This window comes from Uloborus diversus, chromosome 1 (genome assembly GCF_026930045.1).
Source record: "Uloborus diversus isolate 005 chromosome 1, Udiv.v.3.1, whole genome shotgun sequence".
In the NCBI taxonomy this organism is placed as follows: domain Eukaryota; kingdom Metazoa; phylum Arthropoda; class Arachnida; order Araneae; family Uloboridae; genus Uloborus; species Uloborus diversus.
In genome coordinates this window covers 214,583,525-214,604,936 of record NC_072731.1, presented here as the reverse complement: position 1 = coordinate 214,604,936, position 21,412 = coordinate 214,583,525, and the positions used below count along the sequence as shown (strand labels likewise).

At 33.7% G+C, this 21,412-nt stretch overlaps 1 protein-coding gene across 1 annotated transcript in view; it reads left to right on the top strand.

Annotated features, from left to right (window-relative positions):
* Positions 1 to 566: 566 nt before the first annotated feature.
* LOC129218607 (uncharacterized) overlaps positions 567 to 21,412 on the top strand; it is a 36,380-nt gene continuing 15,534 nt past the window's right edge. The window contains exons 1-3 of the mRNA XM_054852931.1: positions 567 to 754; positions 16,000 to 16,106; positions 20,564 to 20,650. Coding sequence (XP_054708906.1) covers positions 732 to 754; positions 16,000 to 16,106; positions 20,564 to 20,650 — 217 coding nt within the window. The 5' untranslated portion in view covers positions 567 to 731. The remainder of the gene's footprint in view (positions 755 to 15,999; positions 16,107 to 20,563; positions 20,651 to 21,412) is intronic.

The following is a 21,412-nucleotide window of genomic DNA, read 5'->3' as shown; positions in this document are numbered from 1 at the left end:
GAAATTAAGAAAAATTGCAGAAACACCTTTTAAATTCATTCAAAACAGAGATGAGTGAAAACATTAAAACGAATGAACGTTTGAGACATATTTTACACAGCACACTGTGGACAAATTCCTTTTTGTAAAAAAAAAAAAAGAGGAATTGTTTTGTACACTCTGAAACTGATTATCTTTTCCTGAGACAAAACGGAGGGTTTGTCACGATACTTTTAGTAGCGGACGCTACAGATATCGTTTTCGAATACAAGTAAACATCATAGAAATACTAACACAAATTGAAAACGCATCAGTCACGCACCATCCGTTATTCACATTTCAGTACCGCTGGAAAACTAAATTCACAGATTCCTTTACAGACAACAAAAGCTGTATCGTGTCGATGAAACTTTTGATGAGCGTTTAAATAAAGGTGTCGAACACGCAATGACGACGCTGATTCTGTTTCCATGGTAATCTGCTTGACAACAAACCGTTTCCACGTAACGAACCAATGTATTCTCTCCTCCTCAAGAAAAATCCCAGGAAGAAAATCATGTTTTCTCTTTCGAGAATGATTTCCTTCTGATTCCAAATATATACCGTTAATTGTTCGATGGATCATTCACCAGATGACTCTGCGAACGATCCCGCATGTGTTGCCAGAAGTCGAAAGAACTTTTCATCCCGTATTATAAGCCGATTGTCAAGGTAATGTTTCATCTCCGAGTTCAGAGATTGTTTGTGTTCTAATGAAAATCGTCTATTTCAACAGGTGAGCAGTTTCTATCGCACTTTTAGGGGCTGTCCATAAGTGATGTCACATTTTTTTTCGAACAAATTTGACCCCTCTCCCTGTGTCACACTTCAACTGACCCCCTCCCCTTGACACACGTCACGCTATTTTTCATAAGCATATTGTTCAAAACAATGTGTGATGTCCGACTTATTGTTACCCACTACCTCCCCATTGACAGAATTTCATGAACCTCCTCCACCTCAAAGCATGACATCATTTGCGGATGACCACTTAGCTAAACTATCAAGTTTTATCGTCATTCAGAATAAATTTAGCCACAATTACTCCGTCTTAAGCGACCCCACTCATAGTTTGATGGGTTGTTTGTTGGTACACGATGGAGGAAAAACTCGTAAAATATTGTATAATTGTCCAAAATTAATACCATATTATACACTGCATTAGCCGGCATGTCGCAAAAATCGGGAGTCATCAGGTTTTCAATAACCCTGGCCTGGTCATTTCGGCACGTCGGAAAAAACTTACTATTAAAAACATATTTAATTTAGCAATATAAAAACATATCTAACCTAAAACATATAGTTGGTCCTACATATTTAATAATAATTATGTAAATTAATGAACTCAATTTTGTTTAAGTGTTAAATTAACAATACTATTTTTTTGTGTGATTCTGCACTCTCAGAAATGGACTTTCAAATTCGACGAAATTTTCTTCGTTTCTGACGAAACCCCTTCCAGAGATATGCTCCGAGCGAACATTTCGTCAAATTGAGGAAACTGCTTTCGTCTCTGGTTTGCAGATGCGAATTTCGTCAAATGTAACGAAATATTTCTTCATTCTAGTTTCGTCAAATCGACAATCATTTTCGTAGTTTTGAGAGTATTAGTTTCGTCAAATTAATTTCGTCATATTTGAGCATGATAATTTCGTAATCTTTTGAGTTTATTTATTTCTTTTATTTTTTAAGCTGATTAGTTTTCTTTCTTTTTTTTTTTTTTTTTGAGAATACAGACGAACCATGTTAATTCGAACACGCTTAAAAAGAATTACTTCTAAAACGGACTTTTTTGTAATCCCTGTCCCATTGTTTATTGTTTTTCGGATAAGACGAATTCTGTTAAGAATAATCGATTTTAATGATCCATTAAAGTTCGTTTTAACGAGGTTCGACTGTATTTTATAAGATTTCGTCAAATTTTTACTTCAGAATCTTACCACCATAATTTCCCATTTTGATGCGCATAGTCACACTCACAGGCCCGTCATTTACGAGGGAGGGGGGGATCATTCATGAGGATTGACCTCCCCCCTTGATTTTTGAACATTTATGTCTTTACGTACGAAAGGCCGTGGTTTTAGTTGGTTTTCTATAAAATTTTTGAAGAGTATGCACCTTTTTCCACAATTGGAAAATTAATCGAAATGACTGGCCTGCACCCCCCCCCCCTCCGCCTAAAGCAAAAGGCAAGTATTTGTTGAAAAAAGAGCACATAAAAGATGTTAAAAAAAATTTTATTAATGTAAAACTACAAACAGACAATTTCTTTAAAATGTAAAAATAATTATTGCAAATTCAAGTTAAAGAACAATGTTAAATGATATCTGGGAATTAGGGCTGTACGATGCATCGATACATCGTAAAATACCGATGTACAGTACACCCTACATCATTACACCGGTTTAGAATAAAAACCTCTAAACCGATAGATCGGTGTGCTCCACAAGTTTGCTTACATCCAAGCTTTTTGTTTTTGTTTTTTTATCAAAAAAAAAAAAAAAAAAAAAAAAAAAAAAAACGGAAACCCGCATGTTAGTCCGACCCCATGAACTCCCCATGGTATCTAACTAAACCCCCATAAAGGGGGTTTTCCTGCTAAAATCTATTTTTTGTCGGATTTTTTCCAAATTTTGCACAGAGGTCCATTGATGCTCGGGAATGCACACACAATGGTTTTAGTCCCTCCATGGGGGAGGGGGGCAACGTCCATGCGGGTTTTCCTTACAAAAACCAAGTTTCTGTCGGATTTCTTCTAAATTTGGCACAGAGGTCGTTTGATACTCGGGAATTCAAAGGGTAGTTACGGTCCCTCTATTGTGGGGGGGGAGAGGGAACCCTATGAGGGGGGTGCTTCTTATAAAAACCACGTTTTTGTCGAAGCTTTTCCAAATTTTACAGACGTCTTTTAATGCTCGGGAATTCAAGCAGGATAATTTTCATTCTTCTATGGGAGGGGGGGCAACCCCCAATTGGGGTTATTCTTATAAAAACCAAGTTTTTTGGTGGGATCTTTTCCAAATTTTACACAGAGGTCTTTTGTTTTAGGGAATTCAAGCAGGGTAGTTTTCCTTCCTCTATGGGGGGGGGGGAGGCAACCTCCATTGGGGTTCTCCTTATAAAAAGCAAGATTTTGTGGTATCTTTTCTGAATTTGTCACAGAACTTCTTTGATGCTCAGGAATTCTCATCGAATAGTTTTCGTCCAGCTATTGGGGTCTTTTTTTTTTTTCAGAAACCAGTTTTTATAAGATCTTTTCCCAATTTGGCACAGAATTACATTGATGCTCGAGAATTCCCCCGTTTTAGTCCCGCTATGCATGGGGAATCCCCCGCGTGGGTTTTTGTCGGATCTATTCCAAGTTTGGTACATTTGTCCTTTGATGTTTGTGAATTCCCAAATTCGTGCCAAATTTGGGAAAATTCTGACAAAAGCTTGGATTTTTGCAAGGAAAACTCACCTAATCGGGCTCTTAAGTCTGTGGTTTGCCACCTATAGCGGGAAGAATAATTCAAACTGCTTCAACTACTCGCAATGTAAGTTTGGCGATGCATCACGATGTAAAACTTCCTACATCGTCCAGCCCTACTGGGGATATAGAAATGCTACTTCCTCAGCAGACATTGGGTTCTGGAAGAATAAGACATAGGTTACTTTTATGCAGAGTTACATCAATATTTGCTCATGAGAAAATTGCTGGGGATTTACTTCTTCATTGCATCGCATAAAAAAATTTAAAAAAAAAAGATTTTTATCAAACTAATACCATAAATTTTAAAGAAATAGTGCACTAAAATGGACAGCTTTAAGTTTGTATATCTTTGTTCGAAAATTAGATATAGAAAATGAAATTAGATAATCTTGAGAAAAAGCTTACCTTTTTCTTTTTTCAATCGATTATTTGTCTTATTAATTTTGCTTCTATGTAGAATGCTTGTTTGGCACAATTTACGTTTAATACAGGAAGTGCATTATTGCATGTGTCCATACTTCATACTTTGGAGTACTTTGATACATACTTCATACTTACCCGTCTGGAACTTCAAGGGAAATTAGGTACCTTTATATAACATAATCGATTAAAACCAGTGGTTGGAAGTAGCGCGCTACAAGTAGCGACGCTACTGTAGTAACTACATTTTTTATTAGTTTGTAGTGTAGCGCACTACTTTTTTAAAAAAGTAGTGTAGTGAGTAGTTAACTGCAAAAAAATAGTAGTTTGTAGCGATTTCTGGAAACTACTTTTAAATAAACTGAAAACAAAAACAAAGGTTCAAACGAATTTGATTGGCTCAAATTTTACACAAGTACATCAGCGGATGCAATGAGAAATAAGACTCATAAAAATACGAGCTGACCTCAGGCATTTCATTTTGACGCCATACATTCTATCTGTTTGACGCCATTAGTTTTTTTACCGTTGTAATTTTGATATTTCACCAATATTCATATTGCAAAAAGCACTTATTTTCGCGAAAATAAAGATATCGGTGATTTCGCGAGTTGAAAATTTGGTGAATTTTATATGAACTGACTGAAGATTAAAAAACAAAAATATTTTATCGAGTCGTAAATTTTTGACAGTATTCACCAAATAAAAAGAAGCTACTTAAGATGTTATAGAAAAGGATGAAATTGAACTGTTCTGGAGGACTTACAATAAGTACGAGCATTACAGTGTGTGAGAGTATGATAACGGACATTTTTCTTAATGTCTACTGATGAGCTAATTTATCAATATTTTTGTTCAATTCTCTTACGGTGTGTGTGTGTATCAGGATCCCCCCCCAAAAAAAAAAAAATCGAAAATTGATTTTTCAAGTCGCACACTCTCTTATATTTTATCCTTTTACATCCAAAAATAATCATATAATTTGAACAACGGCAGCAAGTGCCAATTATGTCTGAAAGTGTGAATCAGCACTTGTGTAATGCTAGGCCAAATTGAAATAAAATGTTTTTTTAGAAACTCAAAATTTCTGTTGATAAAACGTTGCTCCTATACCCACATATGCACCACAAAAACATTTATTCAAATTGAAAACCATTTAGATATACAACACGTGCCTAACATTTATAATTTTCTTCAAAAAATTAAGTTTGTGATACATATTTTCAGAAATGTAAGATTTTACGAAATTATCAAGCTGAAAAATATAAACAGTAAAGTAGAAAAGTAGGTAATTAGCGTTAAATAGAAATGTTTGTTTTCCTGCAATTTTTAAGTCTCCCACATAGTACTCAAAGATCTTTTTTTTCCAGGTTGAGTTAAATTTTTCATTTAAAATGTATTATTTTTTTATTATTCGTTTGTAATTGTTGATCTTTAAATGTGTTCGTTATTAATTTTTGAACTTGATATTCTATTTAAATTTATATGTAATTTTTTAAAAGATAACTGAAAAAAAAATCAATTTTTAAAATAAAATTATAAATTTTAGGTCAAGTGTAGCATATCTAAATGTTTTTAAATTTGAATAAATGTTCTTGTGGTACATGTGGGGTGTTGGGTACAGGGGCAACGTTTCCCAACAAAAATTTCGAGTTTCTAAAAAACGTTTTTTTTTTTTTGAGCAATCACGATTGCTTATTGCTTTTATTTGACTGTTTTTGGCGTGCTATCATTTTTCCCACCGGCGCGGCGCCACCCTCTGCCAGCACCACACGTCGCGGCGGCCGGCCTCACGATGCTGCTCCTCCTGCGAAAACCGTCTCCAGGTTGCGTCCATACCCTACACACACACACACGCATACATACACGCACCAACACACACGCACACACAAACACATACACACACATACACAAACACCACCATACACACACATATACAAACACATACTCAAACACACACACACAAACACATACACACACGCATGCATACAGATACCTACACATACACACAAATACACACAACTGCCCACACATTCATGCCTGCACACAGACATAAACACATATGCTTACACACACATACACATACCCCGCCCCCACGCACACAAACACTCATACACACAACTACCCACACACTCATGACTGCACACAGACACAAACACACATGCCTACACACATACACGTACCCCCCCCCCCCCCACACATACAAACACACACTCGTGATTGCGAAAATTATAATTTGAATTCAAAATGACAAAATTCAAATTTTTTTTTTTTTTTTTTGCCATTTGGTCTAGCATACAAGTACTGTTTTACACTTACAGGTACAAGTTGGCACGGGTTGCCCTTGTGCAAATTATATGAAACTTTTTTTCACGATTGTTTTGACACAAGAGGAAAAATACAAGAGTGTATGCGACTTGAAAAATTGACTTTCATTTTTTGAGGGACAACCTATTGTGTATGCTTTTTATTTGCTTATTTTTTGGAAAGTAGCGAAGTAGCGACTACATTTCAAAAGTAGTTTGTAGTTACTACATTTTGAAAAAAGTAGTTGTAGCTGTAGTTAACTACATTTGTAAGAAAGTAGTTGTAGTTGTAATTCGCTACAAAAAAAATGTAGTTTTTCCAACCACTGATTAAAACCTTACTGATTTACTAAGATATCTCCATAAGCATTAATGCAACCATGGCCAACGCTAAGACAGAATTGCAAGTAAGAGATTCAAAGATATGTAATGAAAATAGTCACTAGCGTATCGAGCAAAGTTTGCTAGTTTTTATCATATATTTTTTATTTTCCTTTCAATTTTTCAATCGAAATTTTACATAGACATTTTACTTTGTCTACAGCAAAAACCATTACTCTAACTTAAATTTGGACTTACTAGTAGTTCATCTATGAAATGCTTCTGAAGGGAATTCCCTTTTTTTTTTTTGCTGATAATTCCTTGACGCAGCAAATATGGCAATAAAATTAATGCTGCATTTATTTCAGCTGTAGAAACTATGTATAATGGAAAAATTCATAATTATCACAAATCAGGTAACACAAATTAACATAGAATTTAGAGTACTAAATGTGAAAACAAACAACAATGAACGCTTTATAATTGTTATTATTTTCAAACATGCTGCTAACTTACCTTTTTTATAAAATCAAGGTTACCTTCAATAACTTATTTTAAATTTGGGAAAAATTGAAAAAATATTGAAAATATTTAGCTGCAAAGTACAAAGATATAGTTCTTTATGGAAATTAATATTTTCTTTGTAACTTAAAATGCTTTGTATTAAATTAATACTTACTTCACTTCATGTTTTATTTTGCAAGTAAAACCATTCAAAAGAAAAAAGAAAGAAACAGACTCAACAAATAATGAAGTATTGATGCAACATAAACAGGAGACAGCTGCAGAAGGGAATGACATTACATAAACAACATGGGGTGCGATTTTAATAAGTCCGGTCAACGAGCCTAACAAAAAAAGGGGGGGGGGGCGGTATCATTTCCGAACCATAAGCGGATAGCCAGTTTGCATTTATTTTTTAATTGCATTAAGCTCTTTTTTTCCTCGATTTTTATGGTCTTGTTTAAAAGGTTGCTAAGCAATTATTAAAAAATATTTTTTATGAACACCTTTGTGAGATAAAGTTCATAATACTTTTTGATTATTAATTTCTTCAAAATCATATTTTATTTTGCTATTAAAATATTTCATGTAGTTTTGTTAAGAATTAACTATAGAAGATCTATTGTTTACCCATTCCAAAATATTAATCTTACCTAATGGGTGGCGTAATATTTCATTGAAAATGATAAATGTTACGTACACTTTTGGGAAAGAGCTACTGTATAAATTATTATTGCATTGAATAAAATATTACATGTAGAGTAGAAGATGAAAAAAATACCAGTACTTAAAGAGGGGTGGGGGGCGGTATATTTGTTTAAGAAAATAAAAATGCAGAGTAAAAAAAATTTGAATTATTAAACAAAAACACTTCGTTTACCAGAATTATATTAGTAAAATTCATGAAGAAGAATGAAAACACATAACCATGTAACATATTCAACGTTGAAATTAAAAGCTTCAAAGTTCTATGCTATTTATCAAGGCGCTGTATTTATTATCTGCGTTGCTGTAGCTACGGTGGAATTTTTTATGTAAGTTTAAATTCGTAAAAATGCTTTTGGTCATCTTTGTCAAATGTCTAACGAAATTAAGGAAGTACGTTTTCGGAAACAAATGTCATTAAACACACATTTTCATTTGCACACAATTTCATTTTTGACAGTGTGGCCAGAAAAATCTAATAGATTACAAATAATTTTATAAAAAATGGAATTATAACGGAGCAAACATTTCTAATCCTACTATTAAAATATTTTTCAATTACAAAAAGAATTCAATATAGTTATACTTTTCACTCCAGGGTCCCCCGTACCTATTATAATATAGCTACTCAATGCATAAAGATAAATTTACTTCTGGAAAAGAAAAATTAATTTGTAAAACAAATTATAAATGAACCACAATTACTATCTGAACCAATCGTTTTATTGGCATACAACTAAAGGATTAAAGATATAGGGAATGACTCGTTAATAGCAAACACGTGTGAATTTTATCTTGCTTCTTGTTTAAATATTTTGATTCTCGACTTAAAAAAAAAAAGAAAGAAAGAAAAAAGTCAGTCTTAAAATAAATCTTTTAAAAAATATTCCTTTGATTCACTTTCTAATCAATGAAACCTAATTTATCTTTAATACAAACATCAGGGCTTAATTTGTAATGGCAAAAGAAATACAGGAGCCCTATGGTCCTCACATCTTTTTTTTTTTTTTTTGCAGGTAAATGGGCTGGATTTGTCTAACATGCTAAGATTTACAAGAAATTGAAAAGAACTGCAGGAACTCAGCTCCCTTCCTAATTAAGCCCCTGACAAACATTCTCAGCATAAAGTGCTATTCGTCCTAAATTCCTTCAATCGAGTACGTCAAGTACTTACAATACTTCTTTCACGTGAAAGATCGCACTGCACGAAAAATTTCCAATTAGGTTGTTTCCGAAATTTTAAAAGTATTTTTTTTTTCTGAAAGAGCATGTTAAAAATCATGGGATTTGATCAAATTTTAAATAATTAATATTTTTTAATAATTAATTTAATCGGTGTGCAGATTGAAATTCATTTTTTACGCTTCTGCACATGACATCACAAGTGATGAAATACCATTCACTAATGCCATTAGCATACAGAGCAAATTATCATGTCCTGGCAACGCGGTTGACAGCAAAGCGTCAACATTTAGCGCGCCAGTAGAGTAGCGCGCCAATTACATCACTTGTGACGTCATAAAGACCACGTCCTATTTCCAAAATCAAACAGCTAAAAAAATTAAATTAAAAATAACTGTTGGGAAAATAAAAGATTTTTCTGGCTCCATGTTATTATTATTATTATTATTATTATTGCTTATTCCATCAATTTAAATGACTAAAAGTAGTACTTTTGATTGAAGGAAATAACCCCATTGATTCATCCAGAATTAGTTCCGAGTGAAGCTATGCTTGCGTTACTGTTGTAGAATATGGTGCATATCAACGAGTGCCGGATTTAGTAAACTCCGCTTTCTCCATTTTTTTCCCTACCGGGCTTTGTGTTGTGACTGGTACTGAGCTAGCAATTCAGCTTTACTTTTTTAAATTGGAAAGTAAACCCCAGTATACCCAGCATGCCGTAAAATTCGAATTTCCCGAAATTCTGGTCAGCCTCACTTCCTTAATATAATAAATTAATATATAATAAATTATTTACGGCATGCCGGCTGATGGGGGTTTAACAGTAATTATTAAATCCATTTAAAATGATACATTAGCCAGGTTCAAAATTGTCCTTCCGCTTAGGGTGTAAGTTAGAGCTGCGGCAGAGAGAGAAATGGGGTTCAAAATATTTTTTCTAATAAAAATAATGCAACTTTAAAGCACGTGTAAGGTGGACTTTTGTTTTTATACTCCTTATATATTTTCAAACTAGATTATATCTCTGTGACTGAAATATTAACTAGTGTCATCATCAATAACCTCAATGTAAAACAGCCATATTGTACCACTCAAGTCACACTGGTCAATAAATTAATAACGCTCCTATCGGGAAATATAATGATAAAGTTCGATGTGACCTCAGAGTCAAGGTATGCAATGGTTAAAGAAAACAAATGATATGTTGGAAAGGAAATATACAAAATAGATATGTTGGAAAGCAATAAGTTGCTTTCTTTCGAGCTTGAAGTAAAAATCTTCAATTAATATGACGAAGGAGCCAATGAGTCAAATACAAACTTCTCTCTTTATGCAATTCAATAAAGGAAAAAATGTTTTAGAGGGACTGTTGATAGAAATATCGTCAATAGTCTACGACGTCTCCGTCGTTCTTTTCTTTTACTTTAAATTTACCTGATTTTGTTGAAGTGAGGAGCAGATCCAGAGGAGACTCTCCTCCCCCCTCTTAAGCGACCAAAGATTTTCTGATGCTAGCTTTTCCTCCCCCCTACCAAATGCACATTAACCCCCTTTCCCCTAAGTAACGATCCCTTCCAAAATCAGAAGCTGGATCCGCCATTGGTTGAGGCTATAGCTTCAATAAATGAATACGTAACAGTCGAATTTAACGAAGTTGAAAGGATAAAAGAAACCATTTCGTTGCAGTGAAATTACGTAACACCAAAATTACTATGACTATCTCTGAACAGTATAAAATAAAGTCTCCAAAAAGCGTCTGTTTGTTTGACCGCGCAAAACTCGATAACTACCCGGTCGATTTCGCTGAAATTTTCAGTTTGTTTCTTTAAGTCCGGAAACGGTTTGCAGGCAGGTTCAAAAAAATTCGATAAATAGTTTTTTTTTACTCAAAGTTTAGCCCAATTTTCACATAAATTCCCGAATATGGGGGTGAAAAATTATTTACACATATATTAATATTATAGTATATCGTTGGAAAGGGTAGAATTTTCCGCGTTTTTCCAATTTGTTTCAATGCTCTAACCTGCTTACGGCGGGAGTTATTTGCTTTTTAGCTCGATTTTTTTAGGCTTAGCTAAAATTTAGGCAATACTTTCTTCATTAAATCTATCAATAAAAAGTGAAGGAATTGTCCCACAATTTTCTTTTGGCCACCATTCGAAAAAACGTTATTTTTTACTCCAGATGTATCTTGATCCAAGGTCGAAAAACTAAGTTTCTATCTCGAAAGGAAAATAAGTTACAAGCCTTTTTAAATCAAGTTCCAAAAATCTCATCTCCATTCAAGATGTTAACCATTTATTTTTGCGCTTCCACGGTTACGCTTCTTGGATCCATTATTCCTTTCTATTTTCTATCATTTTCATTTCTTAAACTTATTTTATTTTGTGTTTCCATGGTTACGCTTTTTAAATCATCTTTCTCATTTTAATTTCTTAAAAGTATTTAAATATCTGTCGTCATTGTTTAGAAGGGAAATTTTGCATGAGGGTTTTTCTTTTCTTTTATTTAAGCCTGCTTGTTGAATATACGTCACTTGACACAATTTTTATTTTCAAAGCAGACCAGGCAACGCAGCTAGTATTTATATAAGTTAGGAATCCTTGGAGACTTCGTTTTTACATAATTTTCGCTATAACGGTTTTCGTTAAAATTTAATTCGGCTGGGATATAGTTGATAGTATAGCAGAGAATGGAGTTCACAAAATGGATCCAAGGCTAATGAACAAAATAATGGCGTTTAATAGTTGAATTATAAGATTATTCACTTCTGTTCCCTTAATGACATTAACTAGAATTGAATCTATTAAGTCACTTTAAATTAAAGTATCCTTAGGGTTGGTAACCTCATCCTTCCAATCGATAAGATCAGTCAAAGGGTAATGTATTTCCTCAGCGCAGCAGAAATTTTCTTAAACTAAGATATATCAGACAAGATCAATAAAACTCTGCTTCAATATTTGTGCGTGGTTGTTAATATTTGAACTGTTTATGGTTCATAAAACTATTGGATAAGTAGGTGACCAGACGTCAGGATTTCGTCCGGACAGCACAGTTTTCAATCGCTCGTCCAGATTGATGATCGGATTTGAAGATGGTAATCCAAAAAATTTATTTTACATTGAACTGGTAAACAAAATCGCGATGGCCTGCGCGATCTTTCTTGAGCTAAGGTTGCCTGACGAAGTGCTATAAGAATAGACAGAAATGATCTATCATTAGGGCCGACAAGAGGATATGTCAGCCTAGTTGGAAACTTGGGGCCCGGCTCAGAATCGAAGTTGTATAAAGTTTATAAGTTTTATGTGGGGGAAGAAGGCCTGGGAACCAAAGTGACATGGGGACCGCCTTGCATTCGGTGGCCCTGCTGATCATTGCGATAACTGTATTGTTTTATGTTTTCTATATATTAAATGTAACCATGTCACAAAGGTAATCGCAAATGTAATTGTAACTATGGCACATTCCATGCATTTCGAAAGCAAGATTTAATCTTTGCCTTAAAAATTACTACTACCTTTTAATTTTTATTTGATTTTCAGTTCTAGTTCTTTTAATCAATAAATTTTATGTTATACTCCAGTGGTTCCCAAAATTTTTGAGCCCAACGTCCCCCTCCCCCCCATCTTGCTTCAACACTTACAAGTTGGCGCTATTGCACATAAATATTATTAAATATATAAATGAAGCAAAATTTTAAATGAAGCAAAATGTATATAAGTTACAGCAATTTTATCCAATCATTCCTAAACTTTAAAAAAACACAAACACACACATAATAGTACCTTTTTATGCTTCTTTCTCTCTTTCTTTTTCAAAACGAACTAATAGGTGTATGAAGGGAAATACTTAACTAAGATCACTGACATATGTTGAAAAACAGAAGTACACTTTTTTAATAAAATTATAATTATTTTTTAATTGGAATCTAGGGAATTTAAAACACTGACACTTACAATTAAAAAGAAATGAAAATTTGAAAATTTATAAACTTGGCGATGAATGCTGAACGACTTTCTTATAGTTCAACCGAGGTCTGAGTAGCAAGCTCTGAACTCGAATTTATTTCGTTCTCATCTTGTGATTCCTTCTCTGAACTCTGAACAACCGGTTGAATATATCATATTTGTTTTCAATTTCGATAATTGCTGGGTTTTTATTATCATTATTTTTTCTCTTAAATATTCGTCATTCCTCTGTCGCCCCACAAGAATCTGAAGAATTTGTCGCCCCTTATGAAGCCAAATCACCCTCCCCCCATGACCCCCCTCTAGAGCCGCCACTGTCCCTGATTGGGAACCACTGTTATATTTGGTTTCCTGATAAGATTAGGTCTATTGTAATCGAACCTATATTCGTTTTATAAAAAAGTACCGAAACTTCCTGATTGAGTGCTTATTGGCACTGCAATTATTTATCTTAATATCATAGTACTACAGTCGAACTCGCTTATAGCGTACACGAAAGGACCGCAAAAATTGTTCGTTATATCCGAGTGCTCGTACAATAGAGGTTTGCACAAAAAATCATGTAAAGTCACACAAAATTTCCTTTGTTTACTTTTTCATTTCTGTACAGTACCAACGGAGGTGCTTAATTTACTTTGACCTGTCGTATTGTCTTTTGCTTGTGTATTGTTTTTCGCGTAACGCTAATGGCCCAAGAAACATCGTTATTTGCACCCACGGATTCGTAAAAGGTTAGAAGCTTCTTTGCACATCAAAAGCCATCAAGTTTGTAAAGAGTCACATTCGTTGCATCGTCCCTTTCTTTCGTTTTCTTCCCATCTGTATCAGCTTGAGTTTGAAGTAGAGCAGCGTTTCTTAAATTGTGTTCCTCGCAGGGCCAGATTTGAAAGTGTGGAGGCCCCGGGGCAAACGAAGGAGTGGAGGCCCCTAATCAGGGTTCGAAAAGATCATCATATTTTCGAAAATATCCGATACTTTGATATACATCCGAATATTTTGATATATATCTATATATCCGATATTTTCGATTTAAAAATTTCCATTCAAGTTATTTCGTCAAATAATTTCAAAATTCTTTAGCTAGAGAAGTGAGAAGTTGTAAGGATGACCTGCAAAGTTAGCCATTTTTTTTTTTTTTACTTACTTTATTTCTCTTTAACTCATAGGTACAAATTACAAATTAAATGAGTAAAATAAATATATATTGCCACTGAAATGCTCGATCAAATAAAAAATTGATAGTAAATGGATACTTGCAATCAGGGCTTTCTGATATATCAATAATAATATTATTATTCTGCAAGCATTCTTTGTAGAAATACAAAAAAAAAAACATTTCTGGGAGAAAAAACGTAAAATTTGCTGATTCGTGAAAGTTAGGATAGTTTGTGAAAATTTTATTGCGGGGGCCTCTTTGTTGTGGAGGCCCCGGGGCAGTAGCCCCGCCTGCCCTCCCCTGAATCCGGCCCTCGTTCCTCGGAACCCCAGGGTTCCACGAAGTTCTCTCAGGGATTCCACGAGACTTGCATGTTTTCTTGTCACTACTTTCAAATTTCTTATTTAAAAATCGAAAGCGTTTTCAAAATTAAAAATACATTTACTTTTACTTTCGTATACTAATTTGATCGTTGTTACCCATCAGGGTTTGTCACTATAGGGATAATTTTATTTGTTGCCTAAAATAATGCCAATTTTAGGCTATCAAAAATTGCCTGAAATTGTGCCTGCAAGATTTCAACTTCACAATTTTTCCAAGATCAATCCCAAAACACCTCCTTCTCACTTAATGTCTCCAAAGATACGCTAAAATTGCGTTTTAAAAACTTCTATTTCGAAACATTTCTGGGAGAAACTTCTGATCCCCTAATATCACCAAAGATATTTTAAAATTGTTTTCAATATTGAAAAAGTTTTGGACGTGCACACCAAAAATTATGATTTTTGTCCTTAATTTCATATATTCTGCTCTTGACACCAGCTACTCTCCCTGTACCTCTGACAGCATTTAAGAGGACAATTTCAACATTTAACGAGACCAATTTAAAGAGCAGTACTGGTCAATGGCGTCTAAATGTTCTAACCCTGTCTGACGACACTGTAATGTATAAATCCATAACTTATAAATAACTAAAAAAATGTTGAAATATATACTAAAGACATTTTTATTTTTGAGGTTTAAAAACTTTTTCTGTGTAAATTTAACTTAATTATTAATACTCTTGCTTGCAGTTAAAAAACATGAGTATTTCTTTTCTTAATTAAAAATGTTTTTAATCAAAAACTCATTCATAAATTCTGAGGTTAATTGTCCCTTTTAAAAAATACAAATAGAAGTGTATGTATTGGTATTTTACAATAACAAATAATAACTACTAGTTATCAATAATTAGCATGATAGTTACTGAAATATATTTAATTAGCTATTTAATGACAAATACAAATAGTTAATGTGATAGTTTGAGGTTTGAACCTGGGCCCCTTTAGAAACAGAATCCTGGCTACGCCACTGCAAACTGGTGACGAAAAATCAGGGGTTCCACGAAAAAGTGAGCATTAAAAAAAGATTCCACCAATAAAAAAAATTAAGAAACGCTGAAGTAGAGTATCCTCCAAAGCGAATACATTGGCATCAATAATCATACATAATTTTCAAATGCTTCTAAACAAAATAGTTTGAAAAATGTACTATCATCACTTGTTCTCAGGATTTATGACTCATCTATAACTTTATATTAGGTATACTTCGAAATATGAAAAGATGTTTTAAAAAAAAGGAAAAGCTGAGCAGGAAGTTAATAGAACATTTATGAACCCCAAAAAATATTGCTCGCTTTAAGCGGAGTCTGCTCGTTAAAAGCGAATTTTGCTCGCATAGATTTAGAATTGTACCAATCAAATATTTCTGACTTCCGTGTTAATTCCGGGTTCTCATTAAATCAGGGCTCGTTATAAACGAGTTAGACTCTACAATGAAATGTAAGTAAAGAATGAACTTCAGCTCTTTTCTGTAAGAAACGTGGGAAGTTCGGACTTTAAAAAAGTGAATGATTTACGAAATTTGAAGTGGAAAGTAATTTGTCTCTTTTATTAATGTTTTTAGAATAATGAAGCATGCCCTAAAGACTAAGACAGAGAGAGTTAATAAATCTCTGCTATGTGCCTTATACCTATGGAATATTTGGAATCAAAGCAACTGCATCATTACTGGTAAGGAAATTTCTATCTGTACTTTTGTTTTTGACCGGTTTCAAAAAAGGAGGTTATGATTTCGTCTTGCGGCTTTTTTATGTATGTTTTCGTGTTATTCCAAGACTACTGGACCGATTTGAAAAATTCTTTTTTTTTTTGTTTGGAAGGGTATACTTCCCAGATGTTCCCATGGTAATTTGGTCTGGATCTGATCAGGGGTCTCGGAGAAATCCAAGAAACTTTGATTTCACACGTTGTGGATACGTAATCCAGCTTACGTCAGCGAGCGGAATACATCACAGGTCACGTTGTTTTCCCGTGACCGGTGTCTTTTCACAGCAAAGGTTTTATCTTCGTCTCGAACGATAAGTCTCGTCTGCAACTCGGCAAATGTTTGCAGAGTCGGAGTCAGTCATTTTTTCTCCGTGTATAAATTTTTGCCAAATCTACGAAGTCAGAGTCGAAGTCGGGAAGTTGGAGTCCGTCTAATTTTCGGGCACAGAAGTCGGAGTCAAATGCCCCAAAATTCTCGGAGTCGGGAGTAAGTCGTCGAGAGCTATTTCCAACAAAATTTGTTTGAAGTAAATCCGCCTTTAAGTTCGAATCTATATTGAATTTCAGTTTCCCCGTAGGTGATAATGTTAAGAGATTTGAACCGTTCAAAACTGAACGGAAAATCGTTCAAATCAAAAAGATATTTTCGATACATGTTCTTCATCAAAAGCTTTTTCCTGCAAAGTTTGTTTGAAGCCACTTCGCCTGTAAGTTCAAGATTTATTTTTGCCTTGAATTTCCCCGTAGGCACTAATGTTAAGTTTTTTTTGAACTACTCAAAATTAAACGAAAAAATGTTCAAATCAAAAAATGAAATATAGGAACGAGGTGTCCTCGCCAAAATCTTTCGAACAAAAAAAAATTTGTTCAAATCGGACTATTCACTCCAAAGTAATGGGGGAGGGGGGGGGGGCAGACCGACAGAAATTTTCCCCCATCTCAATAATCTACTTTCCAGTTTTTAATTTTTCGATAGTTATTTAATTATTTTATTTATTTTTGACTTTTTTTTGCGTTATTTTTAAGATGCATTAAGCCTTCTTTCATGCTTTTTTTATATTCTTTCTTTGACTTTTACTGGGAAAGTAGGTTAAAAAGCAAAATAGTATACATCTTTTCTTTCCTTGATATCACTAGTTTCATTCTTAGATAATTTGATTTTTTGGAGTTCTTCATGGAATTTATCATTACTGTGGTGTCACTGTTTTTTTTTATAATGCACTGTTCCAAATTGAATTTCACTCCTCTAAAACATGCCATGGAGTGTTTAAAGGTCTTAAAAATTCGTAGCTATATCTCTGTTTACTAAAATAGAAATCACGAAGAATGTTCATCTCCTTTTGTTTGGTCGATACTTAGGGTAACTTAGGGATGTAGGATGTTCTTTCGGTATGTTTCAAGAGGTCTTAATTTGTTTAACATTTTTAAAGAAATTCTTCAAGTTTCCTTCTTTGTTAGATTACATCTCTCACAGCTTCTAGTTACTATGATCATTATAATTAAGCATATTTAAGAGCTAGTTCTTAGATTGATTTTTTTTTTTTTTTTTTTTTTTTTTTTTTTGAACTGATTAGTTTTTTTTTTTTTTTTTTACTGATTATGATAAAGTAAATATTTAATTTGTTACACATTATAAACTTTTTTTTTGTCAATAATAGCAAAGAGGAACTTTAATTTTATTATTCTAAAGTATAAGAGAGAGAGAGAGAAAGCTTGATTAAAATTTGGGGTTATGACAAGGGAAATGGGATATTTCATTAAAAAGTGTATTATGAAACACAAAATATTTGAACCTTATTTTCCAAAAAAAAAAAAAATCAGTATTTTCTAAGATTTTTAAACTTATTTGGTGATTTTTTACTTCCTTTTACAAAAAAGGAAGTATTGTATTCGCAAAAAAGTTTTCATTCAAAAATCGGCCTTAATTTCCATTTTTCTCACCCCCGAATGAATGTTGAGTTTTTTTTTCGACCCGACCACACGTGAATATATGCCTAGGAACCTAGAGACACCCGAAATATCCATTTTGACGACCCCCGAGTTAATTACAACGAATTTTCTCGTGACGTCCGTATGTACGTATGTATGTGCGTATGTGTGTGTGTACACTGTTATAACCAGAGGTTCCAGACGAGTGAATATATTCCCCTTAAGGTGAAAGCATGGTGCCCAAGGGTGCCATACTAGCCAGGAAGTAGAGCAGGGGTGCGAAAACAGCAGACAATCGTAGACAGGGGTGCCAAAACAGCAAGCAATCGCAAAATGACTTGCTGGCGCATGTGCTTCCGGCATACATTCACCATTCAACCACTTCAATATGGCGGACGAATGATAGGTTGCATATATGTGTGGCTTCTATGTCTTTCACATTGAATGAAGTACACTATTGGATTAAATCTCAACTTTTCTAGGATAATTCTTTAAAATAACAAGTAAGTACAGCGTTTGATCACTTTGTAGCTTTTAGGGCTTTCAAACATAGTTAAAAGTATGTTTAATGCTTTTCAGTTACCGTTAGTCCGTTACGATGCCGTAGTACCGTTAAGTGTTGATTTTCAGTTTCCCGTTACTGTCGTGAAATTTCCATCATTCAAAACGCTACTAAATATATATATATCATTATTTTCTTGAGTACTCAATAAGCAACATTTAATCACCAAAATAATAACAGGAATAAGATTATCCATAATCAACAAGTGAGAATATAAATAAAAATGATTCTTTGCTTCGTAGATACTACACAACAGCGAGCGCAAAAAATAAAAAAGAAATCTCTCTCCGTCTAGCTTTTTCTTTTGCTTTTTCGTTCAATGTTCGAATCATTTCCTGTTAGCGGTTAATATTTCGATAGCTTTAGGAATTTCTTTAAATTTTTAAACTGTCGAAAAATTTCATGCGCATTTTATTTTATTGTTATTTTGATTGAAATTTTGAATTTGAGAAACGATTTTGTTTTTCCGTAACTTTAATATCCCAGAATATTTTTGGCACTTCATGTAAATAATTCATAAGTACCTCTACACTTTACTTTCGGTGCGGTTATTTCTCACAAATGTTCATTAACTTTACTATGATTATTCAAATAATTACTCGTCTTTAACTTTAAATATATTTGTGACAACTCTTTGATACCAAATAAAGTCTGTAGATATTTATTGTTTTATTCATTTTTAATATTACTTTGTAAAAAAAAAAAAACTCATCAGTACGCAGAATTTTTTCACAAGTTTTTTACCGCCCCGAGAGTTATAATAATTATTATTATTTATTTTATTTATTTTTAAGAAAAGGATAAAAATTTCACGCAATGTTTTTCATTTGCTTTTACCGACCCGTGGGTCAAAAGAGGTTGAGAAACACTGATGTAGAGAACGATCAGATGAATTAAAGCAATGAGCACTTCTTAACTATGTTGAAAACTCTGAAACATGATCAAATGCTGTAATTACAAGTTTTAATCATTTCCAGTACTGAATTCATGCAATGTGAAACGTGTGCAAAACGTAGACTATCATGAATCAAAACAAAACTATTAAAAAAAAAAGCACAACTGTATTCAAAAACGCACACAATACGGAGGAGGGGGGAGGAGGATCTACAGTAAAGGGGCCATTTCTCTCTCCGAAGGTTCATTCCTTTCACCCTGGCTGCCTATTTTTTAAAAGGTGCCTGTTTTTCACCCTAGTTAGAGGTGCAATTTCGGCTCCGTATAGGTGCCGCTGGTGAACAAGCGTTTCACCCCTGAAAGGTGCCGAATGCAATCTGTAGTTTTAACAGTGTATGTGTGTATGTATCTCGCATAACTGAAAAACGGTATGTAATAGAAAGTTGAAATTTGGTACGTAGACTAGTGGGGCCTAGTTTTGCACCTCCCCTTTTCGTTGCATTCGGATGTTCTTAAGGGGGTCTTTTGTCCTTTTTTGGGGGCATTGTTAATTTCGATGTAAACTCAAGTGGTGTTATAATTTGACGGACGCTTCGCGATATATCGCCAGTCTTTTGGTCGCCGAGTTTTGTCACCAACTTGGCGACAAATTTGGCGATTTTTTTTAATTTTAAATTTGGTTTCAATTTGGCCACTGTTGGTGATATTTAGAGAGTAGGCAATTGAATCACATTAAAATTGCCAATCATGGGGAAATGACAATAAATTGGAGTAAAAGGAAGTCATGTGATGCACACATCAGCTCGTTTTAAACCGAATTTTGAACTTTTAAATAAACACGAAGAATTGCACCGATAAACATGAAGGGTAAACATAAAATACTATTATGCAATATAAAATACTAGCTAGATGAGCTACATTTTATATCGCAAAAGCTGAAAAAAATACTAGCTATGAAGCTTTTTTTATTATTATTATTATTTCTTCTACCTTTATAATGTATTTTTATTTTTACTCAAGTGATCATTTCTTCCAGTTTCGGCTCAGTGTGAAAATGGCTTCGAAATGTCTTGTTTGTGGACACACAGCGAGAAATCTGCATTGAGATTCACCTCTAAATTTGGTAAGTTTAAATTAAAGCAGATGTTGTATGAATTGGAAGGAAAAAAGGAAGTATTTTACTCAGGGCCGTATACAAGGGGGGGGGGGTCTTAAGGTTCAACCCCACCTCTGTATAGTTCGGTTTGATATTTAAATGTTCGTTTATAGTAAAAAATTTCCAAAAAAAAAAAAAACGTTCCAAAATTCAAATGTCTTTCATATGTATATTAATTGCATAAAACGCTTTCATAATAGATAACTCAACGACTTGGACATTAGCACAAATAGCGCAAAGCTCCGCACGAAAGTTTTTAAACCCTCCCCGAAATTATTTTCTGGTTACGGCCCTAATTTTAATTAGTTCGCAACTGAATGAGTTATCAGCTTTGTTTTATACCAGTATAGACATTTTAAATTCTGTAACATTTGAAGTCTAGTATGAAGGCCCATTATTTCCAAGGAACTCATTTTAACTGTATTGCAGAGTGCGTCATTAGCTGCTTTTTATACCGGCAACAGACAGTAGACATTTTAAATTCCGTAACATTCCAAGTTTAGTATGAAGGCGCTAAATTCTCAAGGAACACTGATTGCACTTTAATACAACTGAGCTGTATATGAATAAAGTCGATACAACGAAACAGAACACTATTTAAATTTAAATTTTAAGTAATGTAGGAGTATCAGATAGTGATGTCGTTTTTATTCAACGAAATAAATTTTTAACAAGTTTTTATTTTTAACGAATGGTGTAATTGTCCTCGATTTCAACAACCTTTTGGCA